The sequence below is a fragment of the Glycine max genome, chromosome 20 (genome assembly GCF_000004515.6).
Source record: "Glycine max cultivar Williams 82 chromosome 20, Glycine_max_v4.0, whole genome shotgun sequence".
Taxonomy (NCBI): domain Eukaryota; kingdom Viridiplantae; phylum Streptophyta; class Magnoliopsida; order Fabales; family Fabaceae; genus Glycine; species Glycine max.
The window spans coordinates 28,482,983-28,509,270 of NC_038256.2; the positions used below are offsets into that span (position 1 = coordinate 28,482,983).

The 26,288-nt window shown below is 32.9% G+C and overlaps 2 protein-coding genes across 2 annotated transcripts; both read left to right on the top strand.

Annotated features, from left to right (window-relative positions):
* Positions 1 to 514: 514 nt before the first annotated feature.
* On the top strand, positions 515 to 19,185 carry LOC100802076 (spermine synthase-like). Its single transcript, XM_006606757.1, has 8 exons — positions 515 to 715; positions 4,625 to 4,715; positions 5,228 to 5,303; positions 5,379 to 5,502; positions 5,864 to 5,968; positions 6,047 to 6,120; positions 6,176 to 6,246; positions 19,109 to 19,185. Exons 1-8 carry the CDS (start codon positions 515 to 517, stop codon positions 19,183 to 19,185), a joined length of 819 nt encoding a protein of 272 aa, XP_006606820.1.
* Positions 19,186 to 19,187: 2 nt separating this feature from the next.
* LOC102667499 (uncharacterized) lies at positions 19,188 to 23,610 on the top strand. Its single transcript, XM_006606758.4, has 4 exons — positions 19,188 to 19,356; positions 20,113 to 20,195; positions 20,496 to 22,233; positions 22,922 to 23,610. Exons 1-4 carry the CDS (start codon positions 19,188 to 19,190, stop codon positions 23,608 to 23,610), a joined length of 2,679 nt encoding a protein of 892 aa, XP_006606821.1.
* Positions 23,611 to 26,288: the final 2,678 nt, after the last annotated feature.

The window sequence follows — 26,288 nt, forward strand, 5'->3', positions numbered from 1 at the left end:
TCTCCTTCTTCCTCCACTCTTACCATCTTCAAATCCCACAAATTTGCAGATCTCGAACACCGCGGATCTACTCGTCCAATTCCAGCAAAGTTCGATCACCGTTCATTGTTTACAACTAAATTGAATTTTTAAAAGCTTCGAAGGGAGAGGGAGTGTGTTTGTTTGTGTTGCATTTTCTCCTTCTCCTTCTTCCTCCACTCTTACCTTCTTCAAATCCCACACCTCTCTATTTTTTCTCTCTACAATCTTTACAACCTTTTCTCCCTCTCTTTCTCTCTCTCTTTTCGCAACTACCTCTCCTCGCGTACCACGTTTGGATCCACGCGCCCCTCAATTTCACAACAGTCGTAGCAATCTTGAGTTGCGCAATCCACGTGCACGGTCTTCCAATTCGAGATGCGGTTTTAAACTATCACCATTTTCTTTCTTTGGAGAACCGTAATCGTAGGTCATTTTCAGTGGAATTCGGAATTCCCAGTGAGTGTTTTTGGATTTTGTGTTTGTTTCGCATGCCATGGGGGAAGGTGAAGGAGGAGATGATTGCGTTCAGAAGAATGCATCGCTGTCAGAAGTTGTTGCTCTGGTGGCAGTGTCGTTGGAAGTTTTGGCGAAGAAGCTGGCACGACAGCTTGATTTTACCGGTGCCGGAGCATCCACTTCAACTATTGCTGGTTGTGTTGTCATTCCTGTCGTAGGCACCAACTGCGAGGGTTGTGTGAGTTGGTTGAAACTGTGTTAATTGTTGAAATGATTTACTATTTGTTTTTAGCTTTGAATTGATGTTTGAAAAAAGTTGAAGTTTTGATCGTGTGCTTCTTAGGAATACTTGAAATTTAGTGGATTGGAGGCTCGTGTATTGAGTTGCTTCTTTTTTTTGTTGGTTTTAGTTTTCAAATTAGTACCGTGGCAATGATATTGTCATGGGAGACGTTGTTTTGTTTTGTTTGGAGGATTTTAGTTCTTGTGAGAGCTGAGTTTTTGGTGCATGTGGAATGTCTTGGTTTGTTATTAACAAAAGGCAATTTTGGCAATCATTTCCGTTCTATTTTACTTTTGCTGTTGATTCAAATGTTTTCAATGGTTTGCTCTAACTATAGTTTCTTCTTCCAGTGGGAATAAGATGACGGGAGGTCTAAATTGTTTTTAGTGACTTACATTAGTAAGTTAGGAACTTTAGAACTGTAAGTGCATAATTTATGAAGTTGTTTATAGTAATTTCCGTTTGAGGTCGAGTTCTTCGCCGCACAGATTCTCAAGTGCAAGGTCCTCTTGATGGAAGTTTGCTGGTGGAGCTTCTATGGAGGCTGGATCTTTGAGCTTCAATGAGGTCCTTTAATGGTGATTTTCCACCATGGAGATGCAGCGGAAGACAAAGGAGAAGAGGTAAGAGGCGGCGCCATCCACTAGGGAATAAGCCATGGAAGAAGGAGCTTCACCACCAAGATGAGCCTTGGATAAGAAGCTTGGAGAGGATGCTTCAATGGAGGAAAAGAAAGAGGGAGAGAAAGAGAGAGGGGGGAGCACGAAATTGAAGGAAGAAAAAGGGAGAGAAGTTGAACTTTGAGTTGTGTCTCACAAGACTTTCATTCATCAAAGTTACCACAAGTGTTACACATGCTTCTATTTATAGACTAGGTAGCTTCCTTGAGAAGCTTTCTTGAGAAAACTTCCTTGAGAAGCTTCTTTGAGAAAACTTCCTTGAGAAGCTAGAGCTTAGCTACACACACCCCTCTCATAACTAAGCTCACCTCCTTGAGAAGCTTCTTTAAGAAGATTCCTAAAGAAGCTAGAGCTTAGCTACACATACCTCTCTAATAGCTAAGCTCACCTCCTTGAGATGAGAAGCTAGAGCTTAGCTACACACCCTCTATAATAGCTAAGCTCACCCCCATGACAAAAAAAACATGAAAATACAAAAAAAAATTCCTTACTACAAAGACTACTCAAAATGCCCCGAAATACAAGGCTAAAACCCTATACTATTAGAATGGCCAAAATACAAGGCCCAAACGAAGAAAAAACCTATTCTAATATTTACAAAGATAAGTGGGTCATGCTTAGCCCATGGGCTCGAAATCTACCCTAAGGCTCATGAGAACCTTAGGGCCTTCCCTTGGATCTCTAGCCCAATCTACTTGGAGTCTTCTACCCAATGCCCTTGCGGGATAGGATTGCATCATTCCTCTCCCTCTCCCTTTCTCTCTCTATAATGCTTTTGGTTATTCTGTAATCCTTTGTCATTGTGAGTTTGCCTCTTATTTGATCTCATGTTCTTCTGTTCAGGATTAATCTTTTGATATACCATTTTCTACCTACACCCGATAGCATTAACAAATTTTAATTTGTTTCTTGATTCATACACTCATTTATTTGTTCAAACCAGATCCAATCTCGTTTTTAGATTCAAAATTTATTGTGGCAAAAATTTATGATAAATCAAAGTTGGCTCATGCATCAAGCCACTTAGAAAAAATAAAATACCATCCAGTTTAGTTGACTTTTATATATGTGGTCAATCCTCTCCATTTTATAGCCTCATGATTCCTTTGAGCTTCTCATTTTTGTGATTTTAAATAATGCGATGAAATAAATAACATGATGTAGCAGTCATAAAAAGGTGCTAGAGGGCTTGGATTTTAGAAAATGAAACAACATGACAACCTATTTGTTAGGATCCCAATTAATAGGCTAGTAGAGTGAAAGATATATGTGAGAAAGAAATTCTATAGGACCCAAGGCAGTTAGAAGTTATAACTTATAAGAGGGACAATTTGTTCTGGGTAAGTAGCAGTAGTGTGCATAAATTTTACAAGGAGAAAGTGAGGTATGATGAGGAATCTAATTGGTATCATTGAGGATTATATCTGAGGCTTGGGACTCGAAAATAGTTTTTCTCTCAACTAGGTGTTGTAGTGCTGAGGAGACACCTTCTGTATTTTTCTTTTCACTCGTTTTCTATCACTATTTCATTCACTTGGTTATATTTAATTGTAAAGAGCTGAGTTGAGGAAAACATTGATGTAGGTTTCATGATTGCTGAATGCATTCAATTTTATTTTGTTATTTTCTAATCTTAACTCGATATTCATTTTGGTCTCTTTTCTCTCTTCAAATTTGTCGATCAAACTAGTTGTCAAAATTGAAGTGAAGAACCTCTATATTTGTTTACAACAATTAGTTTGTTTTTGTCATGTTCCACTGTTCCAGAGTATTTACAACAACCTTACAATTAAATCATATTCCTTATCTGTGTAATACTATACTATTCACAAAGTCTCTGATCAATGATTTAATATTTGTATCCTCCAATTATCTTACTATATTTATTTTATTACTCTAAAAATGGATTGATTTTTGTTTTCACTATTTCATGAAAAAATTGGATAAGTAGTATTTCACAAGGTAATCACTAATCAAATTACTGGATTTATTCATTTCAGACATATGGGGTGGATCTTGAGGAGGGATTTTTTCTTTATGGACCTCCAGGATGTGGTAAAACACTGATTGCCAAAGCTGTTACCAATGTTGCATGAGCTAGTTACATTCATATTAAGGTTTCTCTACATACTCAATCCTTTTTTTATTAGTTTTGGTTTATAGAATGTTCCTTTGTTTAAAATAAATTTTTAAATGATTTAAATTTCTTTTATTGCATTGTTAGGGACCTGAACTTCTAAATAAATATGTTTGAGAAAGTGAGAGGGAAGTTCAGAAAAGAATTAGTCTAGCAAGGACATGTACACCTTGTACACTATTTTTTTATGAGGTCTGTGGTTCTTTCTCCTTAAGAATGTTGGTTAACTCTAATATTTTATCATGACATGATCAATTGATTCGAATTCTATAGACTAAAAAAATTCTTGTTTGGAATTATATTCCTTTGAATGAACTGTCCTTTATTACTATTACAATCTGATTGTAACAAGTGCATTCATATTAGCTTATTTTAATTTTCTAGACATGTTATTTTATATAGGAATTTTGATACCATTCTTTTTTTGGGATCTAGATTGCATAAGCAATGCTTAAGATTTTGCATGACTGTTATTTGCCTATTTCATTCTTGTTGCTTGAAGTTAATTTATAGATGACAAGATTTACCTTATGAAGTTCAAATGATAAGATTTAATAATACAATTGATTCTGTTGGAATATTGGTTCTTTCATCTAGTTGAATACATTCCAATTTAGTACCCCTAGCATTAGGACTTCAGTATAAGATACTGATGAAAAGGATCATTCTCAATTTAATATCAGCTTAACAGCTTTAGAACCTAATAGGTGTCCCCTAATATGAAATGATGTAAACAGATTTGCATCATCTCCCATTTGGTGTTTTAAAATCATTTATTTCTCTTAAAAGAAAAAGTTATTACTTTTCTTATCCTCCAACAGACCCAAGACATGGTAGAATGTCAAATTATGCTAGAAATTGAACAAAATAAAAAACAGCATTAGAAAATGAGCAAAAATATTTATTAAATAGCATAATCTATCTTTTTTTTGTTTTTAAAACATTTATTTTTTAGCAGCAACTCATTTTTTTTTCTTATAGTCTGATATATATAGATTCTTTTTTCAAAGGTGTATTCTAATGTGTATTCCAATTGACTTGTTTAAGGTGACAGTGTTGAGCCTACACATACTCTTGCCACCAATTCTGAAATATGAAATTGTATCCATGTTCAGCCCATTAGTACTTTTGCTTTCAGGTACTCACTTTTTCTTATATTTAAGTATTTTCATTTTCTTTATGGATTGGGATATTGATTCATACATACATTATTTCCTTTTTGACACAAATAAGAGCATTAACATTATTATTTCTATAGTTGCTAACAACGTTGTGATTAATTTACATACAACTCTTTTATGATTGTTTGATAGCCATAATTGCCAATCTTGCTTTTAAAAAACAACCATATTTTTCTTTTGGTAGCTTTCACGTTTAGTGTAAATTTTAGATACATTAAATCTTCATATAGAAGGTTGAATGGGGAAAATCATCTTGTTTGACATTGAAAATTACTTTTGGTTAAGGAGACTGACCTAAATGTTTGATGTAACACTTGAACCTGTCTCCCTTCTTTTTTAAAACTATAAATCATGATAACCAATGTCCATATTTTACAATCATGTATAAAAGCTCTCACTTTGGTTGTTGGGTATCTTATTTGTGTATTGTGTATGAAATGATTGCATCTGATGGCTTTAGTATAATTAGGAGAAGCCCATTCAATCAAAGTAGAAAAGATCTTATACAAGGAAAAGTCAGAGTTCCAAGAGGTCTTGGTTTTTGAGGTTTGACCTCTTCATCTTATGATTTACTATAAATTTTACATGAAAGGGATAAATGCTATTCCTTTTGTTTTGACGTCATCAATGTATGGGAATGTGCTTGTACTTAATGGAATAGTTCAATTGACTGAGAAGGATGAATGCGCTCACCAGGAGATGATAGCTCATCTTCCCCTCTGTTCAATTCATTTGCCCAAAAATGTAAAGTCATTTGATAAAATGATTTTGCTTCTGAGCTTATGTTATGACTATCAAATAAAAAATATTAATCGCTTCAGTTTCAATTTAAAAGTATGGTTCCTTATCATCATTAGGAAAATGATATTGCAAAAGCTTTACAATCTTTACTGCGCACTTTAGTATTTTGTAGTTTAATAAAGCTTCTTTTTGTTCTTTAATATTTTTTTCAATGCTACAACCTTGATAACCTTGCTTTGTTCCTATATTTTATGCTCTCATTTGTATGGACAAAGTGTTTGAGATATATTAAAAATTCAAGTTTAATTGAATTTACTCTACTTTTTAATATTCTGTTTAATGATTTTTTATGTTCTTCATTCAGGTTTTAGTTGTTGGTGGTAGAGATGGCAGTGTAGTAAGGGAAGTAGCCCACCATAGCTCTGTGGAACATATTGATATTTGTGAGATAGATAAGATGGTTACTGGTGTAAGCAAGGCCATATTTCAATCATTAATATAGCTATTTCATTATTTAGAAAAAAAATATTGTTATGTTTATTTGTAGGTTTCTAGGAAGTTTTTTCCACAATTAGTTGTTGGGTTTGTAGATTCTCGAGTGCATCTGCATGTTGGTGATGGTATATATTTATCTGTGGCTTTAGTTTGTTGATTTTTTTCCAACCATTTTGGTAACTGTTGATTTTCTTAAATCCGTTCCTGAAGGGAAGTCTGATGCCATAATTGTTGATTCCTCAGATCTTGTGGGTATGTCATTTCAATAACAACTCATCTAACATATTTGGTTAGGAGCCGTGTACTTTTGCAATTAATACTGAACAAAATTTGTTATTAAGGAATAACAATTATACATGATGCTACATGTGCTTTGAACCACTATAGGTGAAATTTGTAATTTATTTCTAATCAGGTCCTTGTTGGGGTAAGATGTTCAATTTTTTAATGATAACATTTTTATTATTTTAATTTTTTTTATAAAAAAATACATTCTAAGATGGTTCTTAGAAAAATCGTCTTAAAATCTTCAAATTTTCTAACTTTTGAAAAAAAAATGCATTCTAAGATGGTTCTTTAAAAAACCATCTTAGAAATACTTTCTAAGACGGTTTTTAGCTAATGATCGTCTTAGAAGGGTATCCTTCTAAGATGGTCCTTACATAAAAATCATCTTATAAAAACCGTCTTAGAATGTGTACTTTCTAAGACGGTTTTTAGCTAACAACCGTCTTAGAAGGATATCCTTTTCTAAGACTGTCTTTAAATGTACGTTACAATCATCGTAAAAGGCCTTTTTTCTAGTAGTGCTAGTACCTTGCACCACCACAAAGCTTGTGCGACTTGCTATCTAGCCTCTATACATGGACTCACCTACTAAGAAGACTTTCGATATAAGGGGTCCCATGTCCATGGATACAAGGGATCTCATATGTTCATGGATCCACCACCAACTCCATTATATTCGTCTGAATCATTCACCATGTCAAACTATCGGCTCTGATACCAATTGTTGGGAAACTGAGAGGAGTCAACATTGGAGAGATTCAAACCAATAAATCTCGAGAAACCTCATAATTAGTTTGACACCTCACTTTAACCCTAAACCTTAAGGTTCAGGTTTATGCATCTTCTCCTCACTTATATGGTGCTTAACTTTCCTATCCCCACCCAATGTGTGACTTCACCTCACACTTGTATTCTAATAATCTCCCCCTCAAGTGTCTGTCTCTTCCATATGGTAGCTTCAGCTCCATACGGAGAGTTATCCACCATGTTCTCCATTATGTAGAAGTATGTTGTTACGGCCCAATTCTTACTAGTTAGGCCAAAAGAAATGTTATCAGCCTTCTTTATTAAAAATGGGAAAACAATAATAGGAAATAGGTTCTATAATGAGTTTGTTAGGATTAGTTAGGAGACAAAGACTAGGGTGTGAAAGTAAAACTAATTATGCACCATGCAAAACCTTTTTTTCCTTTCCTTTCCAATTTTGCCCCTTTTTTTGTCCTTTTCTCTTCCCAGTCACTTTTCTATATTGTCTGTCGAGGGGAGCACAAATACCTTGACGAAGACTGTTCACTTTCCCATATGGTTCCTTTTTCTCCAATTTTTAACAAATATATTGAAGGGAAATGAAGTACCAGCAAGCACACCGGGTTGTCAAGTATTTAAAATTAAAACGGAGTGATCCGAGTATCGAACTCAGGGAACTTGCTTATTAGACAGAGTTTTATTCAGAAGTAAGGTATTGTTGGAACAAACATTGATAATTGATGGTTAAAAACAAAAATAAACTAATTCTATGGTAAAAACAGTAAATGCAAGTAAGTAAAAGTTGACAGCAATAGGTAAAAAGCGTTGGGTCTTTCTAACAAACAAGTTGATGCATATGAGGATATTTTTCTAATTAATCATGTTCTTGTGTTCTATGTTGTAGCCTAAAGTACTAAACCTCGATCCCTCGTAAGTTTAGACTAATTTAACCTAAGCTTCGTCTGTAGATCCCTCTTGTAAGACTAGGCTTAACTTAAACAGCATTATCATCACAACATATTCAGAAAACCAAAACCCCATAATCCTTCCCTGGTAATGTAGTTATTTAGTCTTGTTTCTATTAAGTTCTAAGGCAACAATACATTTCCCAATGCTAAAGTCACCTAACAGTACACACAAATGGGTGATCAGACCAAGAGCATGCAATAATTAAGCATTGAAAGAAGCATTGAACACACAAAACACAATTAATTAGATATTAAAGATAATTACATCAATTGTTCCTTAGAAATCCCCAACTAGGGTGCTTAGCCAACCATACACAGAAACCCTAACACAAATGAGATAGAGAGTACAAAATAATTATTGCTTACACAAGAAGGGGGATCCCTCTTCCTCTTCTTAGGACCTCACAATCACTCTATTACTCACTAATCTCTCTAAAAATGTAGAACCCTAGGCTTCTCTGCACAATTGCTCCTCTTTGCTTCCTCTAGAGCACTATTCTCGAAATCTGTGCAAAAATATGCAGCTCTGGTCTCTCAAAATCATACCCTAATTTTGACAATTCAGCCTTAAATAGGCTCTAAAATCGCGACGTCGCGCTTAACGCCACCCTCGTGCTTAGCGTGAGTAAGTGGATTTGGGCTTGGCATTAGTCGTGTGCTGAGCCTGGCAAGAGCCTTGATTCTTGTGCTCTTCCAAATTCCCTTGTCATGCTAAGCACCCTGAAGCTGCGCTTAGCGGTGGATGCACGCTGAGCACGATTGCTCCTTTTGCACTTCAAGACTTAGCCTCATTTAAACCTGAAATTATGCAAATTTTATCATTAAATCACATGGGAGATACTCTAAAGACAACTATTCAAACAAAACAAGATTTATATACAAATTCCTACAAAATAACTGTTAGTGCTTAGCACTACTGAGTTTAAAAAGGTTGGCTAAGATTTTGTTAAAACATAAGCACTTAGACAATGAAGGAAAGCTGGAGTTGCTGCACATGATGTCCAACGTTATGTCAAGGAATAAGATCGGGCTGCACAATGCACAAGGCAAGATAAAGTGTCAAGTGATGAATTGAAGTTGAAGGATCCACGATGTCGGATACAATGTCCTGACATCCTGCTCGAGAATACTGGAATTGCTGTACAATGCAAGATAAAAGTCAAGTGAAGCATTGAAGCTGCAGGATCCAAGATGTCGGATACGATGTCCTGACATCTGGCCCGAAAATACTGGACATATAAATCTGTTATATCTTTAACAGATTATTGTGCAGTTAGCAAGAGATAAGAAGATCTATCTTTAGGAACGAATTAAAAGATCATTATAGTTCGAATTTCAAAGTAGAAGAGTTCGTTCAGGGATTAAAGATTAAAGATTAAAGATTCAAACTAAAAGAACAAAAGGTATCTTTTAGTTCTTTAACTGCAGATTTTCAGGAAGAGGATAGATCTCCTCCAGCATCAAGAACTTGCAGCCCAGAATCGTACACGGCTATATAATCATGGAGGCTGCACGAGTTCTGCACCGAGTCCGGGATTAAAGAGTTATTTTGTGAGTTTTGGGACTTGAGTGTTTTGTGAGCCACCTTGGTGTTATCCTAACATCAAGTGTTGGACCTTGTGTCTAGAGTTGATCTCTATTGTGTAGGGTTGATCCCTTTTGTACAGAGTTGATCTCTGATGTGTCTTTGAATTAATTGTAAACACGCGAGTGTGAGTGAGAGGGAGTGAGCAGAGGTTCTCATATCTAAGATTGGGTCTTAGGTAGAGATCGCACGGGTAGTGGTTAGGTGAGAAGGTTGTAAACAGGGGTTGTTAGACCTTGAACTAACACTATTGAGAGTGGATTTCCTCCCTGGCTTGGTAGCCCCCAGATGTAGGTGAGGTGCACCGAACTGGGTTAACAATTCTCTTGTGTTATTTACTTGTTTAATCTGTTCATACGGACACATACAATCTGCATGTTCTGAAGCGTGATGTCGTGACATCCTGTACGACATCTGTCCCCTGGTATCAGAATTTCAATTGGTATCAGAGCCAACACTCGAAATCACAGAGTGAGATCTAGGGAGATAAATTCTGATGAACATGGAGAAAGAAGGCGGACCAGTGAACAGACCACCAATTCTCGATGGAAGCAACTATGAATATTGGAAAGCAAGAATGGTGGCCTTCATGACTATCACGAGGTTGGAAGCACTATCAATTTCACTTAGTTCAGATTCGAGTGGATTCTAGATCTAGATCTAAATCTAAATTGGAAGTAATTTTGTTTTGGATCTAAGACTACCTTAATGTTATGGATCAAAATTTGAATTTGTTGGTTCTTCGAAGATGATAACGGTGCAGAGTAGCCTTACCACGATCGTCGATGTTGATAGTAAGGTGATCGTTGACTCACCTTTGATGATGGATTCTTGAGGGCGGCTATGACGGTTTCAAATATGAAGCTTCTTTTGATTTATTTTCTGGTTTTGGATTCAAATGTGTCTTTACTTGTTTCATTTACTTTTATTGTTGATTTTTGTATTATTTTCTTAGATTTAAATGATATACACGATATAAACATTTTCCATCCTCAAATTTTTTAGATATATAATCTGCTTTCTCATATTTATGTGGGGTTGGTGGTGATTGACGGTGTCACTATCACTGTCATTATGGTTACCATTTGTGGTTTTGGGATAAGGAAGAAGGAGAGGGGGGAGAAAATGAAAGGATAGAAGGGAGGGCCACCAAATCGCTTTCTAAAGCGGCTTGCGGCTGTCGGAGTAAAAAAGAAAAGAAGTGGAGAGGAGAAAACAAAAATGCATTCTGGTGGTGTAACAAAAGGTACATCATCGACGAAGGTAGACAGAATGATGATGTGAGGTAAAGGGAGTAGAGAGCGAGAAAGGAAGATGAGGAAAGAGAAAAGAATAATAAAAGGGTAAAGCATGAAATAAATAAACAAAAAGAGAAAAAAAGAAAATGGAGAAAAAATCACAATCATTCAATTTATAAAATAATATATTCGACAACTAGCCTGCATTCAACCCTTATTTCGCAGGATACGTAACATGATTTGCTAACACACCTTAGTCTTCTTGTCAGGAATCTATTTTTCTTACTGTAGTATGTGCATCACCATATTGGTTAGTAGGTTTGCATCTTGTTGTTACACACACACACACACACACACACACACACACACACACATCCATTGTGTTGAATCCAAATCCCTGGTTTTAATTATGACAAACCATTAGCAATGTAAATTGAAAGGATGATGGGGTTAAGTGATGGCTAACATTCTACTTGAGTGTTTATCCCTTTAAAAAGTATAGATGTTCTTTCATTCTGAGGTACTCAAAATGATGCTCAAAAAGGTTTAAAGAACAACTATCAGAGTTGAGAACTCAAAATAATTCTTAAAGCCCGTTAGAAAGATGAAGTTTGCTTCCTTAATTAGTTATTGGCAAGATACTGAACATCAAGGCTTTAAATAGAAGATCCATCATAGGCTACATAAAGAGCATCCTGATTCAGAATGAAGCTATGCAAAGTCTACATCAAAATGATGAACACCTTGACTCTGTGTTTTTGAACATTAGAATGATTCAGAAAGACTCAGAATGCATCACTTAGAAAATATCAGAAGACTAAAGTATAATAGTTCTTCACTTTCCACATACAGCCATAATCACTGGGCACATTAGAAAGTAAGAACTAACTGCATAAGAAGATCCAACATTATTGAATGATTGAAGTTGTCCATGAGAGGCACTAATGAGAAGCATTAAAATAAAGGACTGAAGAATAGTACTTAGTCTGACCTTGGACAAAACACTAACTCACCAACAACTAAACTTTCACTAAGTCTTTCTGATGTAATCAACTTCAGAATGCTTGAAGTTGTGAAGAAGTGTTAAGAGTGATGAAGCTATGCTACTTCAGAATAAAAGATCAATATAAATTTCATCAAAGGAAATCATCAAGTATGGATATTCTCAATAAACATCAAAATGACTATTTTGATGATTTTATAGTATGCTTATCACAAAGGTTCCTCAGAATGGTTATGTCAGCTGTCACTTCAAAACAACTGTAAAGTGCACCTACTTGTTCTAGAAGCTTGTCATTTGTGTGGAGCCTACTACAACGGTCTTCTTGGGAGCTATTTGAAGCATTTTTCGTGAATCATGAAGAACAAGTTGAAGCATTCCAAAACTGCAACACTGAGTGCAAGATCTATGAGTGAAAAATCTATGTTTTAGCTTGAACCCTCATAGTGAGAGTGACCTATTTCTAATTTATGCTTACAAAGCTTGTAATAATCTTAGATAGAAGTGTGAGATTAAGTTCTTGAGTGAAATCCCTCTTGTGAGGTGAAAATTTGTATTATGTGCACTCAAACACAAATCTATTTCTCTGTAAAATTTTAGCGTTGGCTGGCAAAGGTGAAACCTAGTGGTGTAGCTAGTCTAGTCAAGGCTAAGACTGAAATCTAGTGGGGAACTGCCAGGTTGTTGAAACCCAGTGGTTTGCTAGTTTAGTTGTGAACTTGTTGTGTTAGTGAAATCTCATTTTTAAGGGTGAGGACTAGACATAGCCTAAGGTTGGGGTGAACCAATATAAAAAATTCAGTGCACTTTTCTCCCTTCTTACTCTTGACTTTGCTTTGCACAAAACTGAAAAACTATTTTCGATCAAAACATTAAATCTGTTAACCTTTCATCTTAATAAATGAACCATGTTTTATAAAAAGGTATTAAGTTAAACATTGTCTTTCAAACAGAAAGCTTTATATTGCAAAAAGAACTTTTTGCCATAACTGTTTGCATTTTTATTATGAGCAACTTGAATTTATATTCTAAGCTTACAACAGTTCTTCATTTTGAACTAATTCATTTTGAACTATCATTACAAACCTTTTTGTTTACAAATGAAGCTTAGAAGTTTTCAAAACCCCAATTCAACCCCCCTTCTGTGGTATTTTAGTCACTTCACATTGTACTACTAAAAAAGAAAAGAAGAATAAATCTAGTTTAGTATTCTAATTTCCTTTCTCTCTCTTATTTTCTGGAGTACACTCCTACTCAAAAGGAGCTTCATTCTACGCCTTATCATATGCAGATTTCACCGATAAAAGCCCATCTTTTCTTAATTTCCAGGTAAGTTTATCCTCCTTATTGCTTGAATACAAAGGCATGGAAATAGTATTTTGGGCATCTTGCGCACAAATTCCATCAATTAGAGGTTTATGCCACATGCCAGTTGAATTATCTACCAAATGTTAAACTCTCAAGTTTTCAAAACCAATAACAGGAGCACCTTGGGTTATGCCCTAGACAGACATTGAAAAAATCCATTTCATGAAAATATTTAGCTTTGAAGACACAAGTAAAAAATAGCATCTAGGTTAGAAATAAATTTCCACCCTTACATTCCTAGCATAGCCAAATTAATAAAAGCAATGAAAATTTTTGAATCCCATACCTCCATACTCCTTCCTTGTGGTTAAAGAGTCCCAAGCTAGCCAATTAATGCCTCTCCCAAAATTTTTGTTTGAACCCCACCAAAAAGAATTTAGCATACCCTGAATCTCTTCTTGCAAGGTTGATGGAAGTAAAAAAAAAGTACTCATACAATATTAAGGAATAGCTTAAGCAACTGATTTATGAGCACTTCCCTACGAGCTTTAGATAAATGTTTACTAGACCAGTGTTGAAGTTTCTTCCAAATTTTATCCCTCAAGTAATTGAAAATTGTTTTTTTCTTCCTCCCAATCATAGTTGGCATGCCAAGATATCTTCTCGTTTCAAGAGATTTTGTGAGTCCAAGAGATGATGAGATATTCTCCCTCATATCTTAAGTGGTGTTTCTACTAAAGTAAATATATGATTTCTGAAGGTGAACTTCTAAACCAAAAGATTTCTCAAATTAGGATATGTTTTCAAATCTCAGCCTTCCTCTAAGTGGCCTTGCAAAATTAAAAAAAAAATCATCAACAAATAATAAGTGTGTGAAGAGAGAGACTCCTCTACACACTTTGACTCCATGAATATTTCCTCTCCCTTCTACTTTTTTCAGTAATGAAGTAAGACCCTCCATACATAGAATAAAAATATAAGGTAATAGTGGGTCATCCTATCTAAGACCTCTCCCTGGGATAATAGGACCAACATCTTCACCATTCACAAGAACATTAAATCCACATTAAAATCCACATTTTCCACATCTTCATCCAATTTATATATCTATCTATACTGTCCAGGATCCACAAAGTACATGTGTCATGCTACGTGACACTCCATTACACACGTCAACTCTAGCACAGAAGCATGAACATGCAACCCTTAGCAGCCGGACTCCCCAACCAAAAAATTGTCTTTGACATCTTATTAGTTGAATATATTATCACCCCTTTATCTCTTTGCATATATTCAATCATCTACAAGGCTATATCTACAAGTAATAATTATCTACTAACTTTTATCTCTAAGCTATACATTATCTCTAACTTTATCTATAAGTTACTAGTTATTATTTACAAGCTAATAATTACATGCAAAGGCTGTAACAACCCCTACAAACAAGGACCCATAACTCCCTCTACACAGTATAAGTACCAAGTTCCCTCGTACTCTCTCGACACACTTTACGCTTACGAACACACACCTGCTCACATATGCATACATTCTCATTCATAGTCTCCTAACTCACATACTTACTTGAGCATTAGAGTCTTTTATTTTACAGGTTCCCCCTCTTGTCCTCCTAATAAAGGCCACTCAGTATGACGTGTGAAGTTCAAGAGTCTACCTTGGCCACGTCCACCCTTACATGCCTCAACTCCAAATTTTGGTAAGTACACCATCTAGTGTGAAATCCCATTTTGGCTTAAAGAACAAACAAATTCCATTCCACTTTCTCAAAAGCTTTGCTAATGACAATTTTAAAAGTTTTGTTGATGTCAATTTTAAAAGCTTTGCTAATGAGATGAATTGTTTCAATAGCAACAAGAACATTATAACCTACATTTGATTTACTACAAATAATTGCACAAACAATTTAAATCATTTGTTATTCAATTTTTAGGATATTTTCCATATCAAGACAAATTAACTCACATTATTTATATAAAATAAATAAAATCATAACATTTGAAAAAATAATTTATAAATATTGTGTGTAATATTGAAAAGTATAATGAATAGAAAATTCAAACGAAATATTATTAAAAATTTATTTTTAATTTACAATGAAAAATATTAAAATAAATTTAGGAAGTGGTTTGCGATGCAGTTTTTTTTTATTTAGAATAATGTGTGTTTAGTTTTTGATATCTATTTATAACAGTATATATAACTATTCGTTATTTAAGTCAATATGTAGAATGGTTAATCATAAATTTTTAAATGTTATTAGATATTTTAAAAAGTGCACATGTTTAAATAAATATGTAAATGTTTAGTTTAATTGATTTGTAAAAATAATCACTCATTTTTAAATTTTTAAAAATATTTATTTGTCAAAATTCAAGTTAAAATACATATGGAGCATACTTGCTCAATTAATAAAGTAATTAAACTTGAAGCACATGATAATTCATTTTGATACATTATTAACCATAACTTATAAGTGTTCAAATGAAAAAGATAAATATTTATTTTTTGAGAATAAGTAAATATTAATAGGGATAGAATTCGTTGATACCAGGTGTAAGTTTTAAGATTTACACTAAATTAACACTATTTTTATATGTTAATTCTATGATATATAATATCTTAATAAATATCGCAACTTTAATATATTTAATGATAATCAATTATTTAACTTTAATTAATATAAATTAAATCATTCGAATGATTTGATTTTTCAAATTAATTATTTATCAAAATTATTAAAAGTAATATATTTTTACAATTTTTTATGCAATTAAGTATATATTTATTTGTCTTTATTTATTATTTTGATAACAACAGTATATTTATGGCTTGTTAAAAATATACACTTAGTAGAAAATAGAAAAAATAAATGTGTAATATAATTACAATTTAAACTTATTTATAAATTTTATTATCTTGTATTCTTTATTTTATTCATTTTATTGTAAAACCATTATGTAGTATTTTTTAGCCTATATTAACAGTGAAAATGTATATCATACGTAGAAAAAAATATATACTTTATTACGTGAAACATTTGTAGAAAATATTATTTTGTTAATAATTTTTATAAATAGTTAAAAAATCAATCAAATAATCTAATTCATTGATTATAACTAATTAATTGATAATCATAAAATACGTTAAAGTTATCATATTTATTAAGATATTATAAACCATAAAAATAACCTATATTAACGATAAAGATTTGGTGTAAGTTTAAATACCTATGTCAACGGATCCTCTTTTATATATATATAATATGTCAAAGATAAAGAGATATAATAATATTTTAAATCACAACATTGTTGAGATGGAGAATTAATTCTGGACATGATTAGAGAGGATTAACGAAATAGTAGTGAATCTTGTTTGTTTATATATATATATATATATATATATAATAACTAATGACGACATTACTTCTGTTTTATCACGCAAAATTAATCATGTTTTATGGTCAATAATTACAACATATAAAATGTTACCATTCTAATTGTGGTACAAAATGAGAAATTTGTCAACTACATTTAAAATGAAGTTTACAGTTGGACTGGATCGCTGTTTTCGAAGAATCTGACTCATCAAAGATGATGAGATCTTCCTTCACATTCTTGTTAATTATAACCTTATTAAAAATTGGCAATTATTATTGTTAATCTCAACAAAAAAACAATACACATATTTTCTTTAAAATATTATTTATAATGATTAATTTATAATAAATTATATATATTAATGACAACTTCATTTCTTAATACTAATCTTACATATTAAATTATATTTATTAATGTTTATATAAACTCATGGAAGGCATAGATTTCACACCTATTATATAAGTAAACTATTTTTCTTCTAAAATATTAGTATTGAAAAGGAAAAAAGATGTAAAACTACCTCGACCAAAACGAATACATCATCAAATAGTTACAGGTAAAGTAATTAATTTTAAATCTTCCAACTGTGAATATTATTTATTTATTTTTAAAAAAATGATTTTCATATCAGGTAAAGTAATTAATTTTAAATCTTTAGCATTAATAATAGGCCAAATAATCTATTTGGTCCAATATGTTTTTTTTTAGTTTGTCATTTATCTTTTAAAAAATTTAATTTAGTTATTTATCTTATTTTTCAGTTCAATTTAATCATTTATCTTTTAAAAAATTTATTTTGATCATTTATTTTATTTTTTGTTCAGCTTGATTAACAACGTCATTTAAATAGACTAAAGGACAATATGAAAAAAAAAAGATAAAGAATTACACTAAACCAAAAAAATAAAGATAAAGGATTAAATCAAACTTTTTAAAAGAAAAAGGATTAAACCTAAGAAAAAAAAAGAGATAAATAATCAAATTAAATTTTTTAAAACATAAAGAATCAAATTAAAAAATAAAATAAGATAAAAGACTACATACATCATTTAGCCTTAATAGTGTTACTTTACATACTTTATATAAGAAACAAATAAGAACATATTTTTATAATTATAAAAACATATCCGCACTTTCAAATCTATTAGTAGCTAATTTTCTTTAATATCCTTAATTTCTTGGGAAGTCTATTAATGAAATATGCATTTATTTTCTCAAGAACGTAGATGTATCTATCGGAGTATTAATAATAAAGTCATATTCATTGGTTAAAAAGTATTTATTAAATTATGAGTAATGTTATTAAATATAAATAACACTTAAACCATTTAATTTTATGAGTATTTTTGTAATACGGCTTAAATTTATGAGATTATTAATTAAAATTAATTAACAACTATTTTTATTGGTATTGTTTAATTAAATATTTATTTTTTTAAGTATAAAATTAGAGATAATAGATTTTGTAATACAACTTAAATTTATGAGATTATTAATTAAAATTAATTAACAACTATTTTTATTGCTATTCGTTTAATTAAATATATTTTTTTAAGTATAAAATTAGAGATAATAGTGAATTTCAAGTTTTAAATATTAAAATGTAAAATTAAAACCATCAAGTACATGGATCAAGTAATACAAGTTGTTCTAGCTTAAGTTTAAAGATAGGTTTTGATATGTTGCGTTAAATGTTAGAGAGAGAATTTTTTAGCTATAATAATTTTACAAGATTTAAATATGATTATCTTTGGTGAAAGAATACATGTGTTCATATGGAAACAAAATATAAAATTTATAAAAGGGAAAATAATCTTCCTTTGTTTCTTCTCTGTTAAAATTCACCAACATATAAGTTAATTTTTAAATTACACTCTTCACTTTTTTAAAGGTAAATTTTACACCACTCATTTTATCTGTCACATGTCTTGACTAGAATTATAGAATTAACATTTTCTTTTATATGTCACTTTCTTTTTCACTATGAATACACATTCATGATTCATCCTACTGCAAGCCAAGATTTTCGGTCCTGGTTACGGATACCATGAGGTAAGGTTGTTGAATGATCATACACAGATAGATATCTAAATTGCTACGGGAGTAACACGCAAGCTAGGTTAATGGTGATGATATGTAAGAAAATTCTAATATAGATTTGAAATTTAATTATGCCTCATAGTTTTTCTGATTGATTCTCTTCTTTTTCTCAGCGACTCAGCAATTTTCTGATCTCAAGAATTCTGTGAAATTTATTTCTTTTCTCTGGAGACATAAGAGACAATGTCTGTATTATGGATAAGGTTTGTTCTTCCCTCTGCTCATTTGTTTTTCAAACATATATTGAACTCTAAATTATTCACTAGTAATTCCTATTGATTATATTATACATGATAACTCAATCTAAATCAATTTTAATTTGGGGATTTATTGTTGTTAGACCAGAAACTAAATTTTATCTTAATTTCCTTCTACACAGGTGATACAAAATTCTTCAATGTAATCTGTATAGGTTGATGATACTAAACCCCTAGAACTAATTTTTTTCATCTGGTTCTTGATATTTGTTTTGTGACATGGATCAGGTTTCTTGAGCTTGAATGATCATAAACTGGTGTCACTTGATGACCTAAACCAAAATCATCACACTGAATCTGGCTAGCTATGGGGAAGCAAATTCGCGAGAAAGAATGTGCATTGCCAAATCGAAATAGTCATCATACTCATCCAGGACGAGTATGGGGAATTCTTCACGTTATAAAGTACCATCATTGGCGTCAGGTCAAGAGAAGGCTTACACGCAGGAGGCATGGTGGCGAAAGACCCGATGCTAGTAAGTGTACCCTTTGTTCTATTCACATAAATACTGCTACCTATATATCTGGTTAATTCAAACCAACTGTTTTGGGGATTCTTTCTTACGATATTGTCTTTACGTATAAACTTGTGCATGTGTACTGACATATTATAGCCCATGACAATACGACAACAACAAAAGCCTTTTCTCTCTAGGCGAGGTTGGTTGCATCGATAATACAATGTCATTGGACTTCGTTAAAGATCATATTTTCAGAGATATTAACTATGAGATTCCTCTTGTCTTCTCCCGATGTCCTTCTATTCACAAGACTAAAAACCATCAATTTAATCTTTTCGCTAGTGCTTCTAGTGACCTTCTTTGTGGTGTCCAAACCCCTTTAACCAATTCTTTGTCATCTTTTCCCAATTGGTATTACATTGATATCTTTTTGTATACAATCATTTTGTATTTAGTATTAATTGTTTTTTTTATGAAAAAAAGTAGTAGTGGCCATGAGATCCCTCTTCTTGTGTTGTTCCTTTAAAGCAGGGCACCAATAACATGCTACTACTCTCACCCTTTTCTTGTGTTCTTTTAAACCCAAACATTCATTACCATAGAGTATAACCAGATGTACAGCTGTATGATAAAGTTTACCAGATCTTATAGCCTATGACACTGAAAAAAAATAAAAAATAGAACCATCGGTTTATTCTCCGAGTTTTTGTTGATATGTCACAAGGTTTCTGTTTCCACTTCATAAATGCCACAATTTCGTTCACTTTACAGGAGCTAAAATTCCAGGAACTTCTGATGATTCAGGGGTTCACTCTATTCCAGAACATTATAAGCCACATACAGAACTATCTAATGTAAGTAAACTAGAATATTTTGGTTGCTTTCAGTGATTGTTTGTGTTGTTATTGTTTGTCTTTTGGGTGCTAGTGACTTTTGTATCAAGTAATCAACAGTTAGAGTTTATCTCCCCATCTAGAATGTTTATTTTGTTATTATGTTGATCTTGCTTCATATTGAGTGTTATTCATTTTGATATTGACTATGTCATGTGGCATTTTAGAGCCATTACCATTACATCCTTTTTTTTTTCTTGTCTTTAAAATGTGTTGTTAAAGGGAACATAATAAAAGTAACATCTATTTTAATGTTTTCAGGTTGAAGAAAAGCCAGTATACTCCTCTCCACCAGCCAAAATTACTATCAAATCCCGATTAAGATCACTTCTTAATGAAGATATATACAGAAGGAAGAGTGGACACAAGAGAAGCTCAACCTGCCCTGCAAAGTCGCAACTAACTCATGCCAATTCTGTTCACAACTTAGAGGTTGATCTACTTGGTGAATTGTTACTAACTGTTCAGAGCCCTGACCCAGTCCTAGAAACCTTTCAAAACCATCTTGCTGCTGGTACATTGGATGAGTTGACACCAGTTTTATATGAGAAACCAATTGCCAACAATGACAAATGTGTAGATTGTGGAACAATGTTTTCTAAAGACATTTTGGAACATAGCAAGATTCATAAGCACTTGTGCTCTCCTAGTCAAGGTGGTCCTGAAGAGAAGTTGATGAATGCACAGATACTTACAACTGATGCTTCACCCCATCTTGTCAAGGACTTTCTTGATGCATTGGATGTGATCAACACAAACAAGGACTTCCTATTAGAATATATACAGGATCTAGGCTCTCATTTGCCATTCCACACTCATGATCAACAATCTTTCAACGGTAAACAGAGACGAGCCAAATCTCTCTCATTTCCTGTATCTGCCTCATCATCAGGAAGCCAAGATTCTGTTTCAGGCCAACTCATAAATCAAATGGTAGATTATTGGTTGGATTCAGAAGAAGAGAAGTTGCAAAATCAAAGTAACATGCAAAATACGAGCATGGATGAGTCCTCAGAAGATTCTCACCAACAGTCCTTACCATCAGGTTTTTCAAATAATTATGATCAATGGGGTGAAAGAGGTACTAATTCTCCATCAGTTTCATCCCATGTTCCCAACAATGTGAAAACTAGGCATTTCAGGGATCTTAGAAAGAAGATGAAGCACATAATTGAAGATGGAAGAAATGAAAAGCATCGCATTACCATGGATGCTATACTTGACAAAATTCCTTGTGGAAAGAGGCTCACAAAAAAAGTAAAAAAGTTTATCCACATCAAATCCAAAGACCCCACAGTTAAATGGGAAGATGAAGACCGTGCAACCAGCGGTTTTGGTAGCCATCTCTCTTCTAATTCCTTCAACAAGCATCAACCATCACCCATGAGGACTTCATTTCTAAAAGATTCAGCTGGTAGATATTCTCAGTTGTATCATCAGACTTGTTTTAACAGTGATGCCAAGTATCCTAAGGCTGAGAACTTAAGATTGAGAACAGAAGAGAGAAATTCAATATTAAAGACCCCAAAATCCTTTAAAAGGTTTCTTTCAATGCCTAATTTAAAATCTTACTTTCACCATAATGAGGAGCTGCCTTTACCTTTATCCCCCCAGAATTCAATCAAGAATTTTGGAGATAGAACAACAAGCACAAATGTCACTGATCAGCAACAAAGAAGTTTTGACAATAATGATGATTCAAAGAGTCAAATTTTACCACCTACATTTGTTGATAATATAAATCAAGACAGCAATTTGAATGTTGACCAAAAGCAACTTCTTGCCAGGAGTGCTTCAAAATCAAGATTAGATTTTAGTACTGAGGCAGAGGCAGATAAGAGCATAGGAATTGAAGGTTTAGGTGACTTGAGAGACAGTGAACAAGACATTGGAGCTAAAACAGAATCTATTGTGCCAGTGGAAGCAAGCTCAGTCTTCTCTTCTGACACTAGCTTCCTAGATTTTACATTTGATCTCGAGAACTTAAACATACAGGAAGGTATATTTGGTCCTTTTATACTTGAATATTTCATATATCATCCCTAAGTTCTAAAATATTAATGTTTCTATGTCTACATGTGCACGTGTTTGTGTGTGACCACACACTTGTCTAGTATTTTTAAGGACAAAACTTAGATGCAATTCCTTCGATACTTTTGGTGCTATTCTTTAGTCAGAATTATCGACGTAAAACTCCAATTTTGATTGGAGAACAACTCTTAAAGCATCTATAAAATTCTATCTTAGTTTTATCGTATTTTAATAGCACGAATGGTGTAGTGTTATCATATTCCATGTGGAAATGTTTTAGGTTTTTAGCATGAAAATGGTTGTATAAGTCATATACTTTGAACTTGGATGGAATTTTATTTTGTATGTGTGGGATTCTTTCACTATCAATGTGGAGGATGTAATGTACTTGCAGTCTTATTTTACATTAGATAAAGTCTTGCAACAAGAAATATAGCTTTAACTGAATGGTCGATCAACTTAGTTAGTTACTTTGAATTGTTCATTTTAAAATAATTAATCTACAATTTTGCTATATAAACATTCAGTCATACACAACCTAAAGAGTTTCATGACAAGAGTTGTTGATTCTACTTATATTGGTTCTGAAAACAACCTTTTACTCTTTCCCTGGTTCTTCTTCCCTTTATTGATCCGCTAATGCTGATGTTATACAGAAGAATCAGACATAGAAATAAACCCAGGGCAAGGTGATGATGGATTGGATGATATGGCTGAGCATCAAGAGGCTAAAGAGGATCACCCTGAGAAGGTTGAGAATTTTCAAAACCTTGGAACTCTAAGCAAGCGTTTCAACTATGAAATTCCAAGTATTGAAGTGGATCCAAGTAATGAAGCTGCATTTAATTATGTGAGAAAGGTTTTAGAGCTTTCTGGGTTCACTGGCCATGATTCCCTTGGGATATGGTATTCTGATAACCAACCACTTGATCCTTCAATGTATGAAGAATTGGAGGGGTGCTTGCTTCTTGATCCTGATTGTTCTCGTAATAGTGAAGGTGGAGAATGTAATCATCATCTGCTTCTGTTTGATATAATCAATGAAGGGTTGCTGGAGATTTTTGGCAGATCTTACAACTATTATCCAAGACCATTGTCTTATCTCTCCCATGTTCACCCACTACCATCAGGAGAAAATGTTCTCTGTAAAGTGTGGACACTCATTAGCTGGTATCTGATGAACTCAACAACATCTGAGCTTTACCTATCATTGGATTATTATGTGAGCAAAGATCTTGCAAAATATGATGGGTGGATGAATCTCCAATTTGATTCTGAATGTGTGGGGCTTGAGCTAGATGACTTGATTTTTGAAGATCTATTGGAGGAAATAATCTCCACCTAACCTAAGTTTTGCTAGCTTGGTATTTTCTCCTTACCATGGTTAAATTTTTATGCAAGAGTTAATGTAGCTTCTAGTTCTAGTGGTATTCTTTCAGTTCTTGATGCAATTCCTTATACTGAGTGAATACCTCAAGGCAATAAATCACATTAAGTAATGGTTTAAATATTTTTCTCCTTAATATTTCCGTTTTATGGTTTTAGCTCCTGTAAAAAATTTAATATGATTTTTGTCGTTATAAAATTTTATTTTATGGTTTCAACTCATGTTTTTATTACGATTTGTGTTTTCTTAAATAATAAGGACTAAAATGTGTAATAATTTGGTCCTAGCATTTTGAAAATCTGTAACGCTCGTCAGTTTTGGAAGCCAAATTCAATGACTGTTAATGGGTGGTAATGGCCACTAATGAATTGTAACAACCAATAATGAGTGGTAATGGCTGGTAAATGCATTCTTAATGGTAGAATGCCTATATAAGCACATGAATTTGGTCCCTGAGCACATCCCTTCGAATTCAGTCTTATACACCATCTAGAGAGAGGAAGAGAGAGCTTGGAAGAACCAAAACAAGAAACTCTTCATGGCAATGGCTGGAAGTATGATTTGATCTGTATTTTCCGTATTTTATTAATAACCTGTGTTTCTTTTGTAGTTTGTAATATCACAGGTTAAGAGATTTATTCTAACATTTGGTATCAAAGCCACAATTGCCTCGCCTTGTCCATTTTCGGTTTTCGGTATTTTCCGATTTGATTTCGTTTATGGTATGAAGGGCCTTGTTTCTTAAAAATAAGATTAGAAATCTGTATTTCGTTTGATTTCCTTAATTTTGGCTTTTGAATCGTGAAAAATGGTGTCCAAATGAATGAAAAACGACCGGGTCTGCGTATGGGTCGATTTGACCCACTAAAGGTTGAAGATGATGAACAGTGTTTAAAAAAAAAAAAAACAAAAACTCCTACATTTTATGCTAGCTGGGTGTCAAACCCTTGACTCCGAGAACGCTATAATATGTGCAAACCACTAAACTAGTGAAACTCTTCTAATATGTAGTCGTTTTTAATACATTATATACTCATTCTGCTTTACAGTTTTTGGAATTTTGATTTAATTTATGCATGAGTTAATTCTGGAAAATTTTATTCTATGCATATATATATGAAATCAAATGCATAATATTATGTTTCAATTATAAAATTATATGAGAATCTTATTCATAATTATATTGTATCTTGATTTTGAAATGCAAAATACCATTTATTCTCATATATTAAAGTTTTATGTCTAAGTGATCTTTATAATTTTGATTAATTATGGATTAGCCACAACATCTATATTTGATTAAAATTATATATTAAGTTGGTTAAAGATCATATAAGGAATTAGACATAAAATTGTAATTAATTATACTTATATAATGAATTTTATCTCACAAGAATTTTTATTATATCTGTATAATTAATTGGGATAAAATGACGTATTATTTTTCATGATTTACCCACAGGCATCATGATGTATGTATAATTTGTCGATTTTATCATAAAGTAAATATTTACGATAGAAATTAAATTATTTTCATGTTGTACACGTAAAGCATGAATATTGAGCAAGTAATTTGATTATTCTATCATAAGGTTTAATTGTTTCTTATTGAATTAAAAATTTAGCCCACAGGCAATTTTTATGTCACAAGATTCAATTTTATGGTATGTTTACATTGGTAAAAGATACAATTAAGATTAGTATGTCTCAAATTTTGACATAAGCCTTTGAATTTTGCAGCTTCTCAAACTATTAGTTTTTCTGATATTCAATGTGATGTTCCCGAACTCAAAGGAGATAACTATAAGATATGGAAGGAGATAATTCTTCTACAATTGGGGTGGATGAACATAGACTATGCTATAAGGAAAGACGAACCACCTACAATCACTGATGAAAGTAGCTCAACTGACGTTGCGCTATATAAGCGGTGGGAGCGATCCAACCGGCTCAGCGTGATGTTCATTAAGACCAAAATCTCGGCTGGGATACGTGGTTCTGTTGACCAGCATGAAAAGGTCTGAGACTTGCTTAAGGCCATTGATGATCAGTTCATCACTTTAGATAAGACTTTAGCAAGCACCTTGATCATGAAGTTTTCTTCTCTTCGGCTCACCAGTGTGAAAGGTGTGCGTGAGTACATCATGAAAATGCGAGATATTTCAGCTCAACTTAAGAAACTAGAGGTTGATATGTCTGAGTCCTTCCTAGTGCATTTCATTTTGAACACCCTTCCACATGCATATGGGCCATTTAAGATTTCCTACAACACACATAAAGATAAATGGTCTATCAATGAATTAATGACCATGTGTGTTCAGGAAGAAGAAAGGCTTGTAATGGAGATGTGTGAGAGTGCATTGCTGACTACTGCTTATGGGAAGAACAAAGCAATTAAGTCTCAAGCTTATCAGAAAGGAAATGGTAAAATACCACCTCAAGCTAATATTAAGAAGGTGGCAAAGTGTTTCTTTTGCAAGAAGAAGGGACACATGAAGAAGAATTGCACCAGGTTCCAGAAATGGCTTGAGAAGAAAGGTAAATCAATCTCATTAGTATGTTATGAATCTAATATGGTTAGTGTTAATATTAACACCTGGTGGATTGATTATGGATCTACTATTCATATTGCAAAT